Source organism: Scyliorhinus torazame, chromosome 3, assembly GCF_047496885.1.
Source record: "Scyliorhinus torazame isolate Kashiwa2021f chromosome 3, sScyTor2.1, whole genome shotgun sequence".
In the NCBI taxonomy this organism is placed as follows: Eukaryota; Metazoa; Chordata; class Chondrichthyes; order Carcharhiniformes; family Scyliorhinidae; genus Scyliorhinus; species Scyliorhinus torazame.
Window position 1 is genome coordinate 226,876,229 of NC_092709.1, and position 25,094 is coordinate 226,901,322.

Consider the following 25,094-nt stretch of genomic DNA (forward strand, 5'->3'; position numbering starts at 1 on the left):
TCCCAGTATTTCAAAAGCAGCTTGTGCTCCTGCAGCTTTCCTCATACAAAGAAACATGTCAGTGTCAAAAAGGACAAAAGTAGAGTGGGAACTGAGCAACGATTGGGGGTGGGAAGGCTGAAGGCACAATGGAACAGAAAGATTTTTAAGATGCTTTAAAAGACAGGGGGTGGCATAAGAAAATAATTGATGACAGAACTCCAGTGTAGGGATGTGATGTCGGAGAGGAGGTTTAGCAATGACAGACAGTAGAGAACACAGAATGAGCAGTAACAATTTCTGAAAAGCATAGGGAAGTATGGATTAAGATATTGACAAGAGGAACAAATGCAGAAAGACTGTAGATAAAATGCAGTGGCGCTGGCACAGAACTAGATATGGATTGGGAAGTTCAGCTCATGATTCAACAGGCGACTGAAGTTTCATACCACTGGATATAACCTCAGCTGCAACCAGGGATAATGATGGATTTGAGGCAAGAACCATACAGATAGTGCGAGGAGTTGGTGAGAGTGACTTAACCTTTACTGATGTGAAGCTGAAGAAAATTTTCACTGATCCTTAAGTCAAATAGGTATAGAGAATATTGAAACACAAAATGTAACAGTCAAGAAATTTGAAGATATGACAGGAAAAGGGATGTGCAGGGAGACAGTTCTGTATGTAGATGACAACACTCAATGCATTTTTAATTATTTCACCGAACGTGGGCATTGAAAGCAAGATCAACATTTGTTGCCCATGCGTAATTGCCCCCAAGAATGAAAGCACCTTATTGAGCTGCTGCAGTCCATGTGGTGTAGTTACACTTACTGTCCTGTCAGGGTGGGATTTCTGGAATTTTGATCTAGCAACAGGAAACATAACGTGATTAAGCTTCAAGGAAGGATGGTCTGTGGCTTACAGAGAAACGTGTAGGTGGTGGTGTTCCCAAGAATTTGTTTCCCTTGTCCTTCTAGGTGGTAGTCATCATGGTGTGTTGCTGTTGTACATCTTGTTCATAGTACACTCTGCTGCCACTGTGTGTCAATGTTGGAGGGTAGTGAATGTTGAAGGTGGTGGATCGTGTATGAATCAAGCAGGCTGTTTTGTCCTGGATGATGCTGAGTTTCTTGTATGTCGTTGGAGCCTCACTCATCCAGCAAAGTGGAGAGTATTTAATCACAATCCTGATTTGTGCTTTGAAGATAGTGGACAGGCTTTGGGGAGTCAGGCGGTGAGTTACTTAACAAAGATTAACAGTATTCAGATGGATAATAAAAACTCTTGCTGTGGTTTATAAACTTTGGTGCTAAAAATAATTTTTGTTTTTGCATCTTCAAAGTTGTCCTCATATACTCTCTCTTCCAAAATGTTGATGGAAAACAACAAGATTTAAATTAGATCACAGTTCTCCAGCACCCGCTCTTTCAAACAGGAATTAACAAGATTGACATCTTAATCAAATTGACAGATTCAGTCTTCACTGGAGTCTAGCTTGTAATATTGAAGCCTATCATATCCGTAGAAAGTTCTGTACTGTTCTAATGCCAATTACTTACTTTTGAAGTGCAATCATAATTTCTCAGTAGGCAAACTCAGCAGTTTTATGTGGCAATGACTCAGTTAAAAAGATGGTGTGACTGTGGGCTCCTTTCTTTCTGGGCCCTGATGAGACAACATCACACATAAGGAAATTCTTCCCCTGGTCTGAAGGGCAATTGGCTTCTTGACATGAACCGACAGTGCCTTCATGTTTCTAAGAACATACTTTTTTCAATGGACCATAGGTTTTGTTGGTGTGGGGCCAGGATTTTCTTTTTATGTTTCATCCAAAAATAGGTGGCTATCTAAAATGAACAACCCCGTCAAACTTTTCTCAAACTCCAGCATGAGGAACCTATTTACAGTCATGTAGAGTGACACTGATATTACCAGGCTGGATGCCCTGCTTCTGTGTCAAAGATAACCAAGGTGTTGCAGCTTTGCAATCTTGCAAATATTACCTGGATTAGTCCACACCTAATCCTTGAAATTTGAATATATATCCAAGCATAAATTTCATATAGTTTAACCAACACGTCGCAAAAATAAGATTAAGTGCAAAGGCCCTTCAACCCATTTAATCCTGTCCTTCCAGAATGCTGACTCGACCATTTCCTTTTGCTTTCAGTAGGCTGATACCGAAATGAAAGACTTCTCCTCACTCCACAGCGAAGTTGGCCGAATGACCATGCATAGTCATGCGTTAAGGCTGATGTTTAAAGACATTTTCCCCCAAGCACTGGACAGCTGGGCCTGGAGCACACCTTGTTAAAGTGCATCAGTTTATCAGATGCAGACATTTCAGGTTTGTGAAAGCTTACATGAAACTGGACAAATCTTAACTTTTTCTGGCATGTAAGTCCAACAATGTCACGTATTCCAGGAGTTTCAGTGAAAAGTAAATATGAAATACATCAGTGGAGCAAAGAATGTGGAAGAACACAGACAGCAGCTTCCTGGCTTCCATTGGAATTTTCTGTCCGATTTATTTGTAAATATTGCTGGTTGCCACACAGGTATTACAAGGTCCGGTCCATATCTTTCAATTGTGTAGTTTTGTAGTTTGAAACTGAGAAGAAAGTAAATGCAATAATATAATGAGGATTGATCATATGTTTCAATATGGAACTGGATTAAGCTGCCAAAATAGTAAGTTGGAGGTAGAATAGTCCAGTGAAGCTCCTCAAATTAATGCATTAAACATCAATTTTTGTGGGTGGTAAAGAGCTACTAAATAGTCTCAAGAACAACATCAAATGACAAAACAGATACATAAAGTAAAAGCGGCAGAAATTTTGAGATCAACTCAAGGTGCTGCCAGTTCAAGTGGAAAGGGGAGGAGTGTGTGAGCAAGACTAAGGAGGAATGAACAAACAAGGTTTGCAAAAAGGTACAAATTTGTGCTTCCTTGAGGATCGAGTTATTGGCTACCGAGCTTGGGGGCCTGTGTTTGCCTAATTCACCAGTTTATGTCCTCCTGAAGTATGTTACTATCCTCCCCATTATTTGCTACATTTCTGAATTTAGCATTCTCTCCAGACTTTGAAATTATGTTCTGTATACCCATAGAAGCATTTCAGAACAGGAGGCTGATGTGTTGCACCAATTAGTCACATTTGCCGAATCTATACACTAAGTTTTTGTCGCTCTAGTATCCTAACAATTTCCTTTTCAAATCATTCATTGTTTCCACTACACCAGCCTCATGGGCAGCAAGTTCCAGGTCATTACCACTTGCTGTGTAAAAATGTTATTTCACGACTTCCGGTGGCGGCAAGAGTGAGTGAGCCGCACATTCGGGGGCTCTCACTCCGGCGGGATTTGAGGACCTGGTTCCCCGGTTTTGCAGGGCTGTGAAAGGACGGCCACGGGGGGGCTAAGGAGCAAGCAGAGCTGCATGGAACTGCGGGAGAGCAGAAAGCAGCGCAAACGGGAGAGGAAGGGACAAAGGCAAGGTGCAGGGGAAGTTGACCCGGGAGCAAAGATGGCGGACCTGCGGACGTCCGACCCGGCGATCCAGCAGGCGCTGGAAAACATGCTGCAGGTGATAAAGAGCAGTTTTGAGTCGTTGAAGCGGGATAACTTGGACCCACTTCAGAAGGCAGTGGATCAGCTGAACCAGAAACTGGATGCCCAGGACGAAAAAGTTAAGGAGCTGGGGAAGGCGGTGGAGGAGCAGGCGGACGCGCAGACGATTGCTGCGCTAGAAGTCGACGGGTTGAAGGAGAGACAGAGAAGACTGCTGGACAGAGTAGAGGAGCTGGAAAATAGAGCCCGTAGACAAAATCTGAGGATCATCGGCCTCCCGGAGGGGGCGGAGGGAGCTGATTCCACAGCGTTCGTGGCGGACCTGTTGATGCAGCTGATGGGGGCTGAAGCCTGTCCGCGCTCGCCGAAGCTGGAGGGGGCACACAGAGTACAGGCGAGACAGGTGCGTCCGGGGGGGCCCCCCCCCGTCCGATGGTGATTAGGTTCCACAGGTTTGTGGAGAAGGAGCGGGTGCTGCAGTGGGCAAAGAGCGCTAAGAGCAGCACGTGGAATAACAGTGTCCTTCGCATTTACCAGGACCTAAGCCAGGAGGTGGCCAGGCGGCGAGCAGCCTTTAAACAAGTTAAAGAGGTGTTGTTCAAAAAGCACGGAACGTTTGGTCTGCTCTTCCCGGCCCGTCTTTGGGTTACGCATCAGGGCCAACACCACTACTTCTCCGAGCCCGAAGAAGCGATGGACTTTGTGAGGGATCAGGGGCTGGTCTCGAAAAAAGGACCCATGGATGCAAGCTAGGGTCCGAGAATTACTGGTTGAAGGGACGCCTACTGTGCCTGGACTGCTGGTCGACTGTTTACTGCTTTAATGGTGCCTTGTGGTGTATTTTTTGTGGGCAGTGTTTGCCTGTGAGGGTAACCCCTCCCCCCCCCCTCCGAATGGTCTTTTTCCTTTTTTCTGTTGTTTTTTTTTCTCTCTTTTTTTCCTTCTGTTGTGGTGGGTACCTTTTGTTGGCCTCTCGGAGTGCGCTGGAGCCTGTATTGTAACAAAAGGGTGGCCGGTCAGCAATGGGGATTAAAGGTGTTGGTTGGGGGCTTTTGTTTAATTGATGTCTGTGGTTTTTATGTTTGTTTCGGATGGGGGGTGTACGGGTACTGGGTTATTGCAGTGTTATATATATATATATATTTTTTTGGTGCTCAGAAAGGGACGTGGGTTAACACTTTTCTGTGTACACAGCTGGAACTGTATTGTACCTGGAGCTTATTTTTGCTGACGCGGGGGGGATCTGAAGTAGGTAATGGAAAGGAGGTCGGGGGTGGAGGCAGCCAAGAGGCGAGCCAGGAATGGCACGGCGCATGGGCCGGGGGCGGGCCCAAGAAAGGTTATGGCTGACCGGCGGGGGTGGGGGTTGTGCCCCCCAACCAGGCTGGTCACCTGGAATGTCAGGGGACTAAATGGGCTAGTTAAAAGGGCACGTGTGTTCGTGCACTTGCGGGCTCTAAAGGCGGACATAATTATGTTGCAGGAGACACATATGAAAGTGTCTGACCAGACTAGGCTAAGGAGGGGCTGGATCACCCAGGTCTTCCACTCGGACTTGGATTCTAAGTCCAGGGGGGTAGCAATTATGATCAATAAGCGGGTTCAATTTGAGGCGGAGGGCGTAGTTGCAGACGGCGGGGGCAGATTCCTTACGGTAAGGGGCAAGCTGGAGGGGAGAAGAGTGGTGGTGGTGAACATATACGCGCCGAACTGGGACGACGTTGACTTTATCAAAAGAGTGCTGGGGAAGATCCCGGACCTAGACTCACGTAAGTTGATAATGGGGGGGGACTTTAATACGGTCCTTGACCTGGGGCTGGACCGATCAAGTCACAGAATGGGCAGACTCCCAGCAATGGCAAGGGAGCTGAAAGGGTTTATGAAGCAAATGTGGGTTGTGGACCCATGGAGAGCCAGACAGCCGACGGGAAGGGGCTACTCGTTTTATTCGCATGTCCATCAAGTATATTCTAGGATTTATTTTTTTATTGTGAGCAGGGACTGTGTAGTGGAGGTAAAGAATACGGAATACTCGGCAATCACTATCTCGGACCATGTCCCGCACTGGGTGGACCTGCAGGTCGGGGGGGTGGGGGGGGAATTACCAACGCCCGCAATGGAGGTTAGACGTAGGACTGTTGTCGGAGGAGGGGATATGTGAGAGACTTCGGAAGTGTATGCAAAATTACTTGCAGGTGAACAATACGGGGGAGGTTTCAGCAGCGACCTCCCTGTGGGAGGCGCTGAAGGCGGTAGTTAGGGGGGAGCTGATCTCAATTCGGGCTCACAGGGTCAGGGCGGACAGAGCAGAAATGGACAGATTGGTTAGGGAAATTCACCGGATAGACGAGGAGCATGCGGGATCCAAGGGGGAGGACCTACTCAGGGAGAGACGGAGATTGCAGGCGGAACTGGTGGTGCTATCCACGAGTAGGGCCGTGGAACGAGTGGAGGGGTGTATGAGCATGGGGAGAAGGCCAGTAGATTGCTAGCGCAACAACTCAGGAAGAGGGAGGCGGCCAGGGAAATAAGTAGAGTGGTTGATGGGGAGGGGAGCAGAGTGGAGGACCCAGCAGGACTGAATAAGGTATTTCGGGACTTCTATAGTAAGCTGTACACTTCAGAACCTCCGGAAGAGACGGAGGAGATGAAAAGGTTCCTGGATGGACTAACCTTCCGAAAAGTAGGCAGGGGACTAGTGGACGGGCTGGACGCCCCGATTAGAGCGGAGGAGGTATTGGGGGACCTAAAGGCCATGCAGTTGGGGAAAGCCCCGGGACCGGATGGATACCCAGTAGAGTTTTACAAGAAGTTCTCGGAGATAGTGGGACCGGTCCTGACAAGGGTTTAAAATTAGGCAAGGGACAGAGGGACCCTGCCACCGACGATGTCGCAAGCCACCATCTTGCTGATACTGAAGCGGGACAAGGACCCGGAATCCTGCGGGTCATACAGGCCAATCTCCCAGATCAATGTGGATGCCAAGCTCCTGGCCAAGGTCCTGGCGATTAGAATTGAGGACTGCGTACCAGAAGTGATTGGGGACGATCAGACAGGGTTTGTGAAAGGCAGGCAGCTGACAGCTAACTTGAGAAGATTGCTTAATGTGATAATGATGCCCCCGACGGGCAAGGAGGTGGAGGTAGTGGTGGTAATGGACGCTGAGAAGGCCTTCGACCGGGTGGAATGGGGCTATTTGTGGGAGGTGCTTGGACGGTTTGGGTTCGGGGAGGGCCTGGTTAATTGGGTCAGACTATTGTACCAGGCCCAAAAAGCTAGCGTTAGGACGAACAGGATGTCAGATTATTTCAGACTACACCGCGGGACCAGACAGGGGTGCCCACTCTCCCCGTTGCTGTTTGCGCTGGCCATAGAGCCGTTGGCGATGGCGTTGAGAGCTATGAAGGGGTGGAAGGGAATGACTAGGGGGGGGTGGAACATAGGGTCTCTCTCTATGCGGACGACCTGCTCCTGTATGTGTCGGACCCACTGGCCGGGATGGAAAATATACTGGAAACATAGAGGAAGTTCGGCCGGTTTTCAGGGTACAAATTAAATATGGCCAATAGTGAGATGTTTGTAGTGCAGGCAAGGGGCCAGGAGAATAGGCTGAAGGAGCTGCCATTTAGGCTGGTGGAGGAAAGTTTCCGGTACTTGGGCATACAGGTGGCACGAGACTGGGGCAGGTTACATAAGTTAAATTTGACTAGGGTGGTGGAACAAATGAAGGAGGAGTTTCGGAGATGGGATGCACTCCCGCTGTCCCTGGTGGGGAGGGTGCAGACTGTAAAGATGACAATCCTCCCTAGATATCTGTTCATCTTCCAGTGCCTCTCAATCTTTATCCCACGGTCCTTCTTCAAAAGGACTGGCAAAATCATCATGAGCTTTGTCTGGGCGGGAAAATCCCCGCGGGTGAAGGCGGCGATGCTTGAAAGGAGCCGCAGCGAGAGGGGACTGGCATTGCCGAGTCTGATCAACTACTACTGGGCGGCTAACATAGCCATTATAAGGAAGTGGATGGTGGGTACGGGGTCTATCTGGGAGAGAGTGGAGGCGGCTTCATGCAGGGTCACCAGTTTGGCAGCCCTGGTCACGGCTCCCCTACCGCTGTCGCCGGCCAGGTACTCCACCAGCCCGGTAGTGGGGGCGGCCCTGCGGATATGGGGCCAGTGGAGGAGGCATGTGGGGGGGGGGGGGGGGGGGGGGGTTCGTCTGTCTGGGCTCCAATATGTGATAACCATCGATTCGCCCCCGGGAACATGGATGGAGGGTTTCGAACATGGCGGCGGGCGGGGGTGGGGAAGGTGGGCGATATGTTCCTGGAGGGGAGCTTTGCGAGTTTGAGGAGGTTGGAGGAGAAATTTGGGCTGGTAAGGGGAAATGACTTTCGGTACTTACATATGTGGGACTTTGTATGCAGACAGGTCCCTTTCTTCCCAAGCCTCCCGCCAATAGGGAACCAGGACAGAATAGTCTCTAGAGGAGAAGGAGGAGCAGATAGAGTCTCGGATATCTACAAGCGATGTGTACACCTAGAAATTTGAAGCTGTCAACCATCTCCACCGGTTGATGCAGACAGAGGTATGTATGACACTTCAGTTACTGAAGTCAATGACCGGCTCCTTAGATTTGCTGACATTGAGGGAGAGATTGATGTTGTTACACCACTCCTCCACTAGGTTCTCTATCTCCCTCCTGTACTCTGACTCATCCTAGTTTGAGTTCCAAAGAGAAAATGCTGGAAAATCTCAGCAGGTCCGGCAGCATCTGCAGAGAGAGAAAAGAGCTAAAGTTTTGAGTCCAGGTAACCCTACATTAGCACTTTTCTTTCCCTACAGATGCTGCCAAACCTGCTGAAATTTTCCAGTATTTTCTCTTTGGTTTCAGATTCCAGCATCCGCAGTAATTTGCTTTTACCCAGTAATTTGAGATCCGACCCACTACGGTTGTGTCATAAGCAAACTTTTAAATGGAGTTGAAGCTGAATTGTGCCACGCAGTCATGTGTGTACAGGGAGTAAAATCGGGGGCTATCGTGGATGAGGTGTCGTTGTTTATTCTCACTGATTGTAGTCTATGGGTCAGGAAGTCGAGGATCCAGTTGCAGAGGAAGGAGCCAGGTCCCAGGTTTTGGAGTTTTGATGTGAGCTTGACTGGGATTATGGTGTTAAAGGCAGAGCTGTAGTCAATGAATAGGAGTCTGACGTAATACTAATAATAATCTTTATTATTGTCACGAGTAGGCTTACATTAAAACTGCAATGAAGTTACTGTGAAAATCCCCTCGTCACCATACTCTGGCGCCTGTTCGGGTACACAAAGGGAGAATTCAGAATGTCCAATTCACCTAACAGCACATCTTTTGGGACTTGTGGAAGGAAACCAGAGCACCCAGAGGAACCCGACGCAGGCACGGGGAGAATGTGCAGACTCCACACAGACAGTCACCCAAGCAGGAATCGGACCTGGGACACTGGCGCTGTGAAGCAACAGTGCTAACCACTGTGCTACCATGCCTCACTCTGTTGTTGAAATGCTCCAGGGATGAGTGTACGGCCGGGGAGATAGTGTCTGCTGTGGACCGGTTGTGGCGGTATGCGGATTGCAGTGGATCAAGGCATTCTGGACTTGATGTGGCTCATGACCAACCTCAAAGTACTTCATAATGATAGATATCAAGGCGACAATGGTGGTGTCCTTGAAGCAGGTGGGAACCTCGAAAAGGAGTAGGAAGAAGTTGAAGATATCAGTGAACACACCCATCAGTTGGTCCGCACAGGAACTGAGTGCGCAACCAGGGACTCCGTCAGGACCCGTTGTTTTCTGAGGGTTCACTTTCAAGAAAGCCAATCTGACTTTGGAGGCTGTGACGGTAGGTATGAGTATGTCCAAGGCTGCTGGGGCAGTTGACAACGCTTTGTTGGTTTCTTGCTCGAAACTAGTTCAGAACGCACTGAGTTCATCTGGGAGAGGTGCTCTGTTGCCAGAGATTCTACTCTGTTTTGATTTGTAGTCCATTATATTCTTTAAGCCTTGCCACAAGCGATGAGAGTCCGTGTCGTTAGTCTGTGACTCTAGCTTAGTCTGGTATTGTCTCTTGGTGGCTGTCTTGGCTAGCTTGAACGGCAGAGTATCCAAATCGGCGCCCCATCCAGGGGATTTACCACATGTACTTCACTCTTGTTCACGTTAAGTTTGTACCCTGAGAATGATCCAAACTTCCTCAACAGCCCCATTATCTTCCCTACAAATGTTAACGGGTCCGAAACGTACAACAGGCCGTCCGCGCAAAGGGACACCCTATGCACCTTACCCCTTCTCTCAATACCTCTCCAACCATTCAACGACCTAAGTGCGATGGCCAAAGGTCAATAGCTAGCGCAAACAACAATGGGGACAACAGACATCCCTGTCTCGTGCCCTTATACAGCCGGAGGTACCCTGAGCTCACCATGTTAGTTCGGACACTCAGCGTGGGGCACTATATAACAGTCTCACCCAGGAGATAAACGTCAGCCCAAATCCAAATCGTCCATAACCTCGGAGAAGTGCCTTGACTCCACCCGATCGAAAGCCTTCTCTGCATCCATGGAGATAATTACTTCAGGCACCTTCCCCCGAGATGGGGACATGACCACATCCAAGAGTCGCCTGATATTGGACGACAACTGTCGACCCTTAACAAACCCAATCTGGTCCTTTGAGACCACCTCTGGCAAACAACCCTCCAGATGCTTTGCCAAAACTTTCGCTAGATCCCTTTGCATTGGGTGTTCAGTGAAGAAATAGTAGGATATGACAAAACTCCACCGGATCCTTATCCTTCTTCGGGATCAGGGCAATTCTCCCCGTAACAGAGAGTCATTACACATCCCCAATAAATGTGGTGCTAGTGATGCAGCAAACTGCTTGTAAAACTCCACTGGGAAACCATCTGGCCCCAGTGTCTTGCCCAATTGCATAGAACTGAAGCACTCTATTACCTCCTCCAGTCCCAACAGCGCCTCCAACCCCTGTCCCCCTCCCCTCCCCACCACCGGGAAGTCCAGCCTGTCGAAAAATTGTTCCATCTCTGCGCCCTCCTCCGGGGGCTTAGACCTATAAAGCCTCCAATAAAATACCTCAATTGGACCATTAATTTTGTCCAGAGCCACCACCAGCCCTCCTCCCTCACCCTTAACCTGGACTATTTCTCGTGCCTGTCGTTTAAGCTGGTGAGTCAAGAGACGGCTGGCCTTCTCCCCATACTCCCTGTGAGTGACGCAGTTGGTTCACCACCTTTCCAGTCGATACCAAATCGAAATCCATCTGTAACCTCTTTCTCTCCGCTAACAGCTCCTTTGTCAGGGCCTGCTGGTCCACTTCCAGAATTGAGTCGACCAACCTCTGCCTATCCACCCTCCCAAACATTTCCCTGTGGACCTTATATGAAATTACTTCAGCTCTGATCACTGCTTTCAGCGCTTCCCAAAACATGGAGGGCGAGACACCCCCATTCTGGTTGAATTTTACATAAGTCCATATGGCCGAGGGTACCTTCTCACAAACTCCTCGTCTGCCAGGAGTGCCCTGTCTAACCTCCATGAGGGCCACTGGCCTCGACCTGACTCCAGCCTCATATCCATATAATACGGAGCATGATCCGCTATCACAATCGCAGTGTATTCAGCCCTCACAGCTCCTGGAAACACTGATTTCCCCACCACAAAAAAGACTATTCGGGAGTATGCCCAATGCATGTGTGAGAAGAAGGAAAATTCCCTCTCTACTGAATGACCAAACCACCATGGTTCCACCCCCACCCCACCATCTGCTTCATGAACACTATCAACTCTTTCACCAGCCCCAAAGTTACTAAGGACTTGGGGCTCGATCTGTCCATCCTTGGATCTAACACGCAATTGAACATTACCCTCCATGATCAGCTGATGAGAGTCGAGGTTGGGGATAGCTACCAATACCTTCTTAATAAAATCCGCGTCGTCCAAATTCGGAGTGTACATGTTGACTAAAACTACTGGCGCCCCACCAAAACCCCACTCACCATCACAAATCGTTCCCAGGGATCCATCACAATACTGGCTGCTGTAAAGGTCACCCTATTGTTAAACAAGATCTCTACCCCTCTCGACTTTGTATCAAAGTTTGAATGGAACGCCTGTCCCACCCATCCCTTCTTTAGCCTTGTCTGATCCATAACCCTCAAATGTGCCTCCTGCAAGATTACATTAGCTTTCAAACTCTTCAAATGTGAAAACAACTGGGATCTTTTGACAGGACCATTTAACCCTCTCATGTTCCACGTAACCATCCTGACAGGGGACCCTGAACTTCCCCCCCCCTTTATTAGGATCCACCATACCCACTTTCTGAGGAGATCCAGCCAAATCCTGGCCCGCCTCGGTTCCAGGCCGACTCATCACTGCCCTCACCCTCACCAAATCCAACCAAAAATAAACCTGCGTCACCAGCATTTTACCCTCACCCCTTTGGCTTCCTATCCACCACCCCTTCCCCACCTGTCCCCTCCTCTTCTGATCAGTCACCCTAGCCAACCAACTCCCAAAAACACCCCTGCTGCCTCTGCCCACCAACTTAACCAACCCCCCTCACCCGTCAGGCTACCCGTTGCAGCTCCCTCCCTCACACTGTTCCCATTTACCAGCATCCCTGCTAGCATGGTGACTTCCACTTGGAAAACAACAAAGGGAACCCAGCCCAAACTATCTCAGACCCCACTCCCCAACCGAACTATTGCAATACGGGAAGAATTAACCTATACCCACCCCCCTCCTTGACAGGACCCATGAACCCAAATTCTGGTCGAGAAGAAAAACACTGAACCCAAAGTAACCACAAGGTCAACCATGGTGCAATACCAATACATGAACATGTAAAACGTCCAAACATTCAAGTAATAAATAACACCAGAACTGTACATAATCGCCATCAATTCTTCCCAAACCATTTTTTCTCACAAAATCATTCACATCCTCCAGCGTATTAAAATAGTGTTCTCTGTTCATAAACATGACCCAAAGTTTTGCCGGGTACAGCATTCCAAATCGAACTTTGTTTCTAAAGTCCGCTGTCTTGGCATTGGTAAAGCCCGCACGTTTGGCCAGATCATGCCAATGCCCTGGTAGATTTGCATGAAGCGACCCGCCCAGCTAGATTCTTGCCCGTTCTTCGCCCACTTCAAGATTTGTTCCTTCTCCAAATATTTATGCAACCAAACAATTATCGCTCTTGGCGGATCCCCAGCTCTCAGCTTTTGCCGCACTGAAGTCGCTGCTCCACCCTGACCATTGCCCCGCGAAGAGGAAGACCTTAGAGAGGTTTTCCCGCATCGTCTGCCTGGGATTCTGGAATTCACCAACTATATACCGCTATATCCTCCTTCACTGCTCCACGAGGGTCCTTTGAATCTTGAGTGGGGGCTTTGCTGGATTTTTGTCTCGTATTATATCCTGCCAACATCCCACACTGGAGGAGAAACCACTAAACTCCACTTGCTTTATCTTTATTCCCACCACAACACCAGTTTACAGGGTAAAAAGGGCCAAAAAACAATTCTCCAAGTGGGAGCCAACTTGTGTGCAACCAATCAGCTCATAGCGCTACCAGAAGTCAGATCTCCAGAAAAGTGAGGGGATGAGATCTTAGAAGTATCATCATATATTCATTAGCAATTCACCTGGACCATCCGTATAAACAAGAGCAGGTCAGAGGCTGGTAAGTCTGTGATAAGCACCTCACCTTCTGATACCCCAAATCTTTCCACCCTCAACAAGGCAAACATCAGGGCGACAATGAAACACTCTCCATTTGCTTGGATGAGTGCAGCTCCAACCTTCAAGGAGTTTGACACCATCCAAGTCAAAGTAGCCCACTTGATTGGCACCCTATCCACCATCTTAAATAGTCACTATTCCACATTGGTGCACAGTGGCAGCATAATGTATCATATACAAGATGCACTGCAGCAACTCACAAAGGCTCCTTCGATAGCACCTTCTACACCCACAACGACGACAGTTTAGAAGAACAGGATACTCAGCGCATGAGAACACCAACAAAAGCAAGTTCTCCTCGGAGTCACCATTCTGACTTGAAATATGTATCACAGTTCCTTCACTGTTGTTGGGTCAAAACCCTGAAACTGCCATCCTAGAAGCACTGTGGAAATTTACCGTCCTTACCCAGTCTGGCTTACATGTGACTCCAGACCCACAGCAATGTGGTTGACTTACAGGATACTGAGAGGCCTAGATAGAGTGGATTCACCACCCTCTTGTTCAGTCAGAGGTTGGTGAATCTGTGGAACTGTTTGCCACAGAAGGCTGTGGAGGCCAAATCACTGAGTATCTTTAAGACAGAGATAGATAGGTTCTTGATTAAGAAGGGGGTCAGGGGTTATGGGGAGAAGGCAGGAGAATGGGGATGAGGAACATATCAGCCATGATTAAATGGTGGAGTTACTCAATGGGCTGAATGGTCTAATTCTGCTTCTTTGTCTTATGGTCTTCTGACTCTTAACTGTCCTCTGCCATTGAAGGACAATTAGGGATGGACAACACATGCAGGCCTCTGCAGTGATGCCTACAACCTTTGAATGAATAAACAAAAAAAATCTGTCATCATGGGTAGATCCAAATTATGAGAGTTGGAATTTCAGTAGGAATCTATACGTCGGAGTTGCCGAAGAAAGAGCTGTGGCTGTGAAAACAAGTTTTGGTAGCTACCTGATAAAACGTGCGGAGAAAAACAATAAGCAATGAATATAACCACAGTAAAAGAGACAAACAGAAATCCCACTGGAGAAAATGGCAACTCCTGGAGAAGAAGTGGCATTGAATTAAATAATGATACTAAAGTAAAATACAGTCGATGCTGGGAATCTGAAATAAAAGTATAATGTGCTCAGCTGGTCAAGCAGCATTTTGTGAGAGATTTAAAACAAATGTGTGATGTTCTTCAAAGGAGGGTGCTTGATGTGTTTTTGGAATGACATATGATTTAGATGGATCAATACTGGTTCTGACTGGTCGATGGTGTCACATGATTAGTTAGCATGACTCCTCTCACAAGTTGTGGTGATACACCACTGTACTTCCCTAGCATTGTACATAGTTATATAATAGTTGTGTGTAACGTGGCCCTGTAATCCTGTGTATTGTACTGTAGCTCTGTAGAGGTTTGGTCACCTGTATATAACCTGACCTGGCCACGGAGAGCTCCGCCTTGGCCACTCCCCCGGGAGTTAGGTATAAGACCCAGCTTCTGAGAACATGACCCATTTTTTCTGGGGTCGTCTCTGTCGGGTAAGCTTCCTATGTAGTGTATTAAAGCCTTGGTTAAAGTCTCACATGTCTTTGTGGTTCTTGACGCTTAGTGCATCAATTTAATACACTACAGTTATAATGGAGGCTGCTCTGAAACCCGACAAGCTCTCGCTCGACCCCCACGCTCCACGCGCGGATCACCTTTTCAACTGCTGGCTCCGGTGTTTCGAGGCCTACCTGGAAGCATCCTCCGCCTTCGCCAAAACGGACGCTCACCGACTCAACCTCCTGTGCTCACGGCTCGACTACGGGCTTTTCGACCTCATCACGGGAACAACGACCTATGCCGATGCCATCGTGAAGCTCAAAAGGCGGTATGCACGAACTGTTAATTCTATTTACGCCTGCCACCGCCTCGCCTCCCGGCATCAGCAGCCGGGTGAACCCCTATCCGTGTTCGTTCGGGACCTCCGTGCCCTCGCGCTCACCAGCAACGCGCCAGCAGTCTCCACTGAGCAGAACACTGAGGCCCTGGCGCTCGATGCCTTTGTAGCCGGCATCGCTTCCGTCCCAATTCGCCAACTCCTACTGGCACAAACTACCCTGACTCTGGACACGGCAGTCACTATGGCAGAGGCCCAACAGGCAGCCTATGACAATAATGCGTCCTACACGCCTGCCCAAACTTCCTATGCGCCTGCCCACGTTCCCTACGTGGCTGCTACCTCCCTGCCGCCCGCCCAGCAACAACCCCTGCAAGTCATGGCCCACCCAGCCACACCAGCAGTAAAAATAATGCCTGGGCCCCAGTGTTACTTTTGTGGCCAGGCAAAACACCCCAGGAAACGCTGCCCTGCTAGAGATGCTACCTGTTCAGCCTGTGGCAAGAAAGGCCATTTTGCAAACGTCTGCCGCTCCACCGCTGCCTCGGGGTCCAACACCGCGGCCTGCTACTCCTGGGTGCCGCCATCCTCCGTTCCCGGCTCGTTATTCGACACGTGCAACGCATGGGTGCCGCCATCTTTGATTATCCCCGGCCCGGCTTCCTTCACTTCCGGTCCGCCGCCGATCGTCGCTTCCGGGTCCGCCCCGCCGCCGATCGTCACTTTCGGACTTGCGCACTCGACCGAAATGCTGCAAACAACTGAGATGCAGCCAACGACAGCAACCTGGCTTCCAACAGCAGCCTACGACGCCGGGGCGCCGCCACCTTCTTCCGCAGGCCGCTCCCCGGATCCGGCACCCTTCTCCAACAGGTCCACCATCGCATCCATCGTCCTCGACCAGGACCGACCGCATCAGCTCGCCAGATCCGCCATGGAGGTTCAGGTAAATTGTTTCACTGTTACCTGCCTCTTCGACAGCGGCAGCACGGAGAGCTTCCTCCATCCGGACACCGTGCGTCGCTGCTCCCTCAAGGTACTACCCACGCGCAGGCATATTTCCATGGCCTCCAACTCCCAGTCGGCCGAGGTTTCAGGCTACTGCGTCGTCACCCTCTCAGTGAACGGCGCGGTGTTCCAGGATTTCAAATTCATGGTCCTCCCTCACCTCTGCACCGCCGCGATCCTCGGCCTGGACTTCCAATGCCACCTGCGCAGCCTCACCTTGCATTTTAACGGCCCCCTCCAGGTCTCCAACCCCCAGTTCTTCCCTGATCTCCCCCCCCCCCCCGGGTCCCACCTGTAGTTTCTCCACGCTCAGGATTCCCCCCCCCCTTCACTGTTTGCTAATCTCACCCCCGACTGCAAGCCCGTGGCTACTAAAAGTCAGCGTTACAGTTTCGAGGACCGCCAATTCATTCGAGCGGAGATTAAGCGCCTTCTCTCGGAAAAGATCATTGCTCACAGCACCAGCCCCTGGCGAGCCCAAGTGGTGGTAGTCAAGTCTAGCGAGAAACATCGCATGGTCATTGACTACAGTCAAATCATCAACCGGTACACGCTGCTTGATGCGTATCCCCTCCCCCGCATATCTGACATGGTCAACCGGATTGCACAGTACTGGGTGTTCTCCACCATAGACTTGAAATCCGCCTACTACCAGCTCCCTATCCGCCCGGAGGACCGTAACTTCACGGCCTTGGAGGCGGACGGCCGCCTCTACCACTTTCTTAGGGTACCCTTTGGCGTCACCAATGGAGTCTCGGTCTTCCAACGGGAGATGGACCGAATGGTGGACCAGAACAGACTGCGGGCTACCTTCCCGTATCTGGACAACGTCACCATCTGCGGCCACAACCAGCAGGACCATGACATCAACCTCACTAAATTCCTCCAAACTGCCAAACGCCTCAATCTCACGTACAACGAGGCAAAATGTGTTTTCGGCACCACCCGCCTCGCCATACTCGGCTACGTGGTGGAGAACGGTGTCCTCGGCCCCGATCCTCACCGTCTGCGCCCCCTTCTCGAACTCCCCATTCCCACCTGCCCCAAAGAACTGAGGCGATGCCTCGGGTTCTTTGCCTACTATGCTCAGTGGGTGCCCGAGTACGCTGACAAGGCCCGACCCCTCCTCCGTTCCCCCTCATTCCCCCTCCCGCCCGAGGCCTGCCAGGCCTTCCACCTCCTAAAAACCGCTACTGCCAAAGCCGCCATGCATGCGGTAGACGAGTCTGCACCATTCCAAGTCGAGAGCGATGCCTCCGACTTTGCCCTGGGTGCCACCCTCAACCAGGCGGGCAGGCCCATCGCCTTCTTTTCCCGCACACTCCAAGGCCCCGAGATCCGCCACTCCTCTGTTGAGAAGGAGGCACAGGCCATAGTGGAAGCCGTCCGGCACTGGAGGCACTACCTGGCCGGAAAACCATTTACCCTCGTTACTGACCAACGATCAGTTGCGTTCATGTTCGACAACAACGAGGTAAAATCAAAAATGTTAAGATATTACGGTAGAGGATCAAACTCTCCACCTACAATTATAGTCTCTTATACTGGCCAGGTAAGCTCAATGATCCTCCTGATGCCCTGTCCTGTAGTACTTGTGCCAACGCACAGGATGACCGGCTGCGGGCACTACATAATGACCTCTGCCACCCTGGCGTCAGGCGGTTCTACCACTACACCAAGGGCCACAACCTGCCCTTCTCAGTCGAGGAGGTCAAGGCCATGACTAGGGACTGCCAAGTCTGTGCGGAGTGCAAGCCGCAATTCTACAAGCCAGACAAGGCGCACCTAATCAAGGCTACCCGCCCCTTTGAACGTCTCAGCATTGACTTCAAAGAGCCCCTCCCCACCCACAACCGCAACACGTACTTCCTCAATGTCATCGACGAGTACTTGCGGTTCCCCTTCGCCATTCCCTGCCCCGACACGACCTCCGCCACCGTCATCAAAGCGTTGCACGACCTCTTCATGCTGTTCGGTTATCCCAATTACATTCACAGTGACCGGGGCTCCTCCTTCATGAGTGAGGAGCTGCGTCGGTACCTGCTCGCCAGGGGCGTTGCTTCGAGCAGGACGACCAGTTACAACCCCCGGGGGAACGGACAGGTGGAGAGGGAGAACGCGACAGTTTGGAAGGCCGTGCTGCTAGCCCTCAAGTCCAAAGGCCTACCAGTCTCCCGTTGGCAGGAGGCCCTCCCTGCCGCACGCCACTCCATCCGGTCCCTTTTGTGTACTGCAACGAATGCTACCCCTCATGAGCGGATGTTTCTCTTCTCCAGGAGATCGGTATCCGTGACATCGCTTCCGTCCTGGCTCCTGTCCCCGGGAGATGTCCTGCTCCGCAAGCACGTGCGGACCTCTATGGCGGAGCCCCTGGTGGAGAGAGTCCGTCTCCTCCACGCCAACCCACAGTACGCGTACATAGCGTACCCCGACGGGCGTGAGGAGACCGTCTCCATCAAGGACCTGACCCCCTCTAGGGCCCCTGCCGCCCCCGCCTCGCAACCTCCACCCCGCTCCCGTCGATCCCTCGGCCTGTTACTACTCCGTGCCAGCCGCTGTCATCCCGCAGTTTCGCCTCGAGCCAGCCGAAGCGGTGGGGGACGGCATGCCGCCTCGCGACCCAGCACCACCGACCGCACGGATACCGCCGGTCGCAGCATGGTAGCATAATGGTTAGCACAATTGCTTCACAGCTCCAGGGTCCCAGGTTCGATTCCCGGCTTGGGTCGCTGTCTGTGCGGAGTCTGCACGTTCTTCCAGTGTGTGCGTGGGTTTCCTCCGGGTGCTCCGGTTTCCTCCCACAGTCCAAAGATGTGCGGGTTAGGTGGATTGGCCATGCTAAATTGCCCTTAGTGTCCAAAATTGCCCTTAGTGTTGGGTGGGGTTACTGGGTTATGGGGATAGGGTGGGGGTATGGGCTTGGGTAGGGTGCTCTTTCCAAGAGCCTGTGCAGACTCGATGGGCCAAATGGCCTCCTTCTGCACTGTAAATTCCATGATTCTATGACACTACCTCAGCGCCGCAGCTCCGACGTTCAAAGAGATCGACCAAACCCATCGTTCGTCTCGACCTCTGACGACACGGAACCTCCTGATGGACTCTGTTCGTTACTCCCTGTTTGTTCACTGTGTTTGCTACTCCATATTTTCACCCCGGACTTCCTTCTAAACAAGGGGTGAATGTGGTGATACACCACTGTACTTCCCTAGCATTGTACATAGTTATATAATAGTTGTGTGTAACGTGGCCCTGTAATCCTGTGTATTGTACTGTGTATTGTACTGTAGCTCTGTAGAGGTTCGGTCACCTGTATGTAACCTGACCTGGTCACGGAGAGCTCCGCCTTGGCCACTCCCCCGGGAGTTAGGTATAAGACCCAGCTTCTGAGAACCTGACCCATCTTGTCTGGGGTCGTCTCTGTCGGGTAAGCTTCCTATGTAGTGTATTAAAGCCTTGGTTAAAGTCTCACATGTCTTTGTGGTTCTTGACGCTTGGTGCATCACAAGTACAGCAATGTATTGATAAGAATCATAGCATACTTAGACATGCTTTAAACAGTTCACAAATTTACCAAGTTAGTGATTGGGCTCGATAGATAAGGAAGGCTTTGGTTCAATCCACACTGTTTAATGGTTTAGCTATCAGACAGGGTATTGGTAGAGATACTTAAGTTTCCCTCAGTCTCATGGATTAGGAAGGGGAAACTCAGCCATGGTTCTTGCTCCTGGTCAATATCCAGCTTCACCTGCTGGAAGTATGCAAGTGAATGTCATGCCCTCCATACTCAAATAGCTCGCCGGCATCACCATCAAGATGTTTATGAAGTAAAGTGCAAGAGCAAGCCTGATCCTAGTAAAGGGCCTTTGGAAGGAGCCAACACCTTTGGAAGAGGGGGGAGAATATTGATAAATAAAGAAGACATACATCAATAACTCACAAGTACTTTGCAGCATTAGGATTTTAAAGAAATCTTCATTTTTAGTGGCTGACAGATTGTCAGACTTAAAACAAAAGCAAGGTTTAAACCAAACCAAATCTTTGCTTAAGAAAAGCGTTCATGGGATTAAACATGCATTTTTTATTACTGAAGTTAGCACAGACAAGCAAAGGGAGGAGATATTTTATTAGTCAAAATAATTCTATCACAGATAGGCAAACAGTAAAATTGTCTTTGTAAAGCTTCAGAAAGACAATGAGAAAGGGCTGTAATTATAGACACACTACAGTGCTATCTAGTTATAATATACCTTTCTATGGATTACAATTTAATTCAAATGTGGTACTGGAGGATCAAAGGGAAAACATTCTATCATCAAAATGTAGTAGCTGCACATCATGCTTCCTATTCAAATTCTGCCTTCAAATCCCGTGTCTTGGTTTGCTCTCTCCTCACCTTGAATTATACCACAATGTGCATCTGGATCAAATAATTTCCTTTTATTTGAAAATTATATTAAATGCAACACTTCGATTGACATCTTTTAAAAATAGCAATATTAAGAATTTGGTAATCCACAAGTCAAACATTCCCAACATATGGTCTCACTCGTGAATTCTGCTGTGAAAAGATAAATCCCAAAAAGAATAAAATCAACAAAGATGTCCTAAAATGATTAAATATTCCTCCCATCTTTGGTACATTGAATGGATTTGGAATTCGATTGAGGCTACAAATATTCATGACTGCAGCAGCTATCAGTCTGCATTGTATGTGTGCATAGTGAAGTATGCCAGGATACCAAGTTTTATACTGCCGACCATGAATTGTTGCATCCAACATTAAGATCAGTGACAAAGGAACTCTCTGCATGGAGGGTTAAATGCATGTGCAGAACTCCAAAACCAGACAGCTAACAATTAAGGTTAGGAGAACAAGGACAGAACTACCAGGTCAAATTGTTAAGCACTCATGTACTTAAAATGTGCTTCATACCAGCCCAGAATGTACTGCACAGCATGGAATCTAAAATCAAAGGTGAGACAGACTCCTACAGAGGGTTTTACACCTCCCCACTTTAGTGCTTGTGGAAATCAGTTGAGATGCCAATGTGCTTTTGAAAAACCATGAAAATGGCAGAATAGCTGCATCCTAACTGATTTAATCTTTTACCGGGTGGTTTTGCAAACAGAAAAATAAACAATCATCATGGAAATCATTGCACAAAGGTTTTAGCAGTTCAAGGTCAAACTCAATATCCTTTTGGGGCATTGAAGGTGGACAATAAAGGCACTCTTGCCAGTGTCACTCACATTAAGGGAGAAAAGATCTCCTTTTCATGGATTTGATTGGTATGAGGTTGTACTTTGCAGTCCATTTAATTGTTTGCAATAATACGGAATAGTTCAGTTCTCCATCATTGCTGTCCTGCTTTTCCTATCTTCTGGGTAATTATCAATTTTCAAACCCAATACACTTGCTGCTTATTGATGAAAGGAAAGAATAACTCTATCAAGCTCATGGGTTTCAGTTAACAGATATCAATTTCAAAGGGGTTGACATGTTTCAAGAATGCAATTGTTTGCACTTACCTCCTGGTTGAGTTCTAGTGCAATCTGGTTGAGAAGGGAAGAAAAAAATCCCGTATTTTGCAACAATACCCTTCCTGCGATACCTAGGTACGTAGACATTACCACTGGATATTTCTGAAGTACAAGGAAACAATCACATTAACATAGAATTTTTTCAAATAGTAGTATTATATTGTTTTAAATTTGTAAAATATCATTTATGTTCTCAAAAATGTGCTGCAAAATAGGTTTTGAAGACTTGCTTTGTAAAGCTCTCAATTCTCCATAATGTATTGCAGAGGTCCGGACGGATTCCCGGTGGAGTTCTACAGGAAGTACGCAGACCTGTTGGCCCCGCTACTGGTGCGGACCTTTAATGAGGCAAGAGAGGAGGGGACCCTACCCCCGACAATGTCGGAAGCGACAATTTCTTTGATCCTAAAGCGGGAGAAGGACCCACTGCAATGTGGATCGTACAGACCGATCTCGCTCCTCAATGTGGATGCAAAGTTGCTGGCAAAAGTGCTGGCCACGAGGATCGAGGACTGTGTCCCGGGGGTAATCCACGAGGACCAGACGGGATTTGTAAAGGGCAGGCAACTAAACACCAATGTGCGGCGGCTCGTAAACGTGATAATTATGCCATCGGAGGAGAGGGAGGCGGAGATAGTGGCAGCTATGGACGCGGAGAAGGCCTTTGACCGAGTAGAGTGGGGGTACCTCTGGGAGGTGCTGCGTAGGTTTGGGTTTGGGGTAGGGTTTATCAATTAGGTTAAGCTCCTTTACAGAGCCCCGATGGCGAGTGTAGTGACGAACCGGCAGAGGTCGGAGTACTTTCGACTGTACCGAGGGACGAGGCAGGGGTGCCCCCTGTCCCCCCTGTTGTTCGCATTGGCGATCGAACCATTGGCCATGTCATTGAGGGAGTCTAATAAATGGAGGGGAGTGGTCCGAGGGGGAGAAGAGCATCGGGTGTCGCTATATGCGGATGACCTGTTGCTGTACGTGGCGGATCCAATGGAGGGGATGGTGGAGGTCATGCAGACTCTAAGGGAGTTTGGGGAGTTTTCGGGCTATAAGCTCAATATCGGGAAGAGTGAGCTCTTTGTATTACAGGCGGGGGACCAAGAAAGAGGGATAGGGGACCTACCGCTGAGGAGGGCGGAGGGGAGTTTTCGGTATCTGGGGATCCAGATAGCCAGGAGCTGGAGGACCCTACATAAACTGAATCTGACGAGGTTGGTGGAGCAAATGGAGGAGGATTTCAAAAGATGGGACATGTTACCGCTCTCGCTGGCGGGTAGAGTGCAGTCGGTCAAAATGGTGGTCCTTCCGAGGTTTCTGTTTGTGTTTCAGTGCCTTCCCATTGTGATCACTAAGGCCTTTTTTAAGAGAGTAGGCAGGAGTATTATGGGGTTTGTGTGGGTGAATAAGACCCCAAGAGTAAGGAGAGGGTTCCTGGAACGCAGTAGGGACCGAGGAGGGTTGGCGCTGCCAAATCTGGGGAGCTACTACTGGGCAGCAAATGTGGCGATGATCCGCAAGTGGGTTATGGAGGGAGAGGGGGCGGCATGGAAGAGGATGGAGATGGCGTCCTGTAAAGGAACGAGCCTGGGGGCGTTGGTGACGGCACCGCTGCTGCTCTCGCCGACAAAGTATACCACGAGCCCGGTGGTGGCGGCAACGAATGAAAACAAATGGGTCGAGCTAATCATCTGAAGTTGTTAAATTCGATGTTTAGACTGGAAGGCCTAACTGTGCCTAACTGGAAGATGAGATGTTGTTCCTCCAGTTTCCGTTGAGCTTCACTGGAACATTGCAGCAGGCCAAGGACAGATATGTGGGCATGGGAGCAGGATCTTGTGTTAAAAAAAAAGGGCAGCACGGTAGCATAGCGGTTAGCGCAATTGCTTCACAGCTCCAGGGTCCCAGGTTCGATTCCCGGCTGGGTCACTGTATGTGCGGAGTCTGCACGTTCTCCCCGTGTGTGCGTGGGTTTCCTCCGGGTGCTCCGGTTTCCTCCCACAGTCCAAAGATGTGCAGGTTAGGTGGATTGGCCATGCTAAATTGCCCTTAGTGTCCAAAATTGCCCTTAGTGTTGGTTGAGTGGGGTTACTGGGTTATGGGGATAGGGTGGTGTGGGCTTGGGTAGGGTGCTCTTTCCAAGAGCCGGTGCAGGACTCGATGGGCACGAATGGCCTCCTTCTGCACTGTAAATTCTATGAAATCTATGAAACGCTAAGGATCTGGGGCCAGTGGAGGTGGCACCGGGGTGCAATGGGAGCATCGGTGTGGTCCCCGATCAGGGGTAACCACCGGTTTGTCCGGGGAAGATGGGACGGGGGGTTCCAGAGCTGGCATCGGGCGGGGATTGGAAGAATGGGGGACCTGTTCATCGACGAGACGTCTGCGCGCCTAGGGACACTGGAGGAGAAGTTCGAGTTACCCCCGGGAAATGCCTTTAGATATATGCAGGGTGAGGGCTTTTGTGAGGCGACAGGTGAGGAAATTCCCGTTGCCTCCCGGCACAAGAAGTTCAAGATAGGGTGATCTCGGGTGTATGGGTCGGGGAGGGCAAGGTGTCGGAAATACGACCAGGAGTTGAAAGAAGAGGGGGAAGTGCTGGTAGAAGAGTTGAAGGGTAAATGGGAGGGGGAGCTGGGGGAGGAGATCAAGGAAGGTCTGTGGGCTGATGCCCTAGGTAGGGTTAATTCCTCCTCCTCATGTGCCAGGCTCAGCCTGATACAATTTAAGGTGGTCCACAGAGCGCACTTGACGGGGGCGAGGTGAGTAGGTTCTTTGGGGTAGAGGACAGATGTGGTAGGTGCTCAGGGAGCCCGGCGAACCATGTCCATATGTTTTGGTCATGCCCGGCACTGGAGGGGTTCTGGAGAGGAGTGGCGGGAGCAATATCTCAGGTGGTGAAAGTCCGGGTCAAGCCAAGCTGGGAGCTAGCAATATTTGGAGTAGTGGACAAACCGGGAGTGCAGGAAGCGAAAGAGGCCGGCATTCTGGCCTTTGCGTCCCTAGTAGCCCGGTGAAGGATCTTGCTAATGTGAAAGGAGGCGAAGCCACCCAGCCTGGAGGCCTGGATAAATGATATGGCTGGGTTCATAAAGTTGGAGAGGATTAAGTTCGCCTTGAGAGGGTCTGCGTAGGGGGTCTACAGGCGGTGGCAACCGTTCCTAGACTATCTCGCGGAGCGTTAGAGGAAGGTCGGTCAGCAGCAGCAGCAACCTTGGGGGGTGGAGGGGACGTCCTGGGAGGGGGGAGGGGGGGGGGGGGGGGGGGGGGGGGGGAGGGTGGATGAGCAAGAGATAACATGAAGGGTTGGGGAAACTGGCACGTACGGGTGA

General features: G+C 49.9%; 1 protein-coding gene across 5 annotated transcripts in view; it reads right to left on the reverse strand.

Moving 5' to 3' along the window:
- The window catches only part of ipo11 (importin 11), an 878,696-nt gene that overhangs the window by 300,074 nt on the left and 553,528 nt on the right, over positions 1–25,094 (reverse strand). For all 5 annotated transcript variants that reach the window (XM_072496963.1, XM_072496961.1, XM_072496959.1 and 2 more), the window contains one exon: positions 21,760–21,873. In XM_072496963.1, coding sequence (XP_072353064.1) covers positions 21,760–21,873 — 114 coding nt within the window. The remainder of the gene's footprint in view (positions 1–21,759; positions 21,874–25,094) is intronic.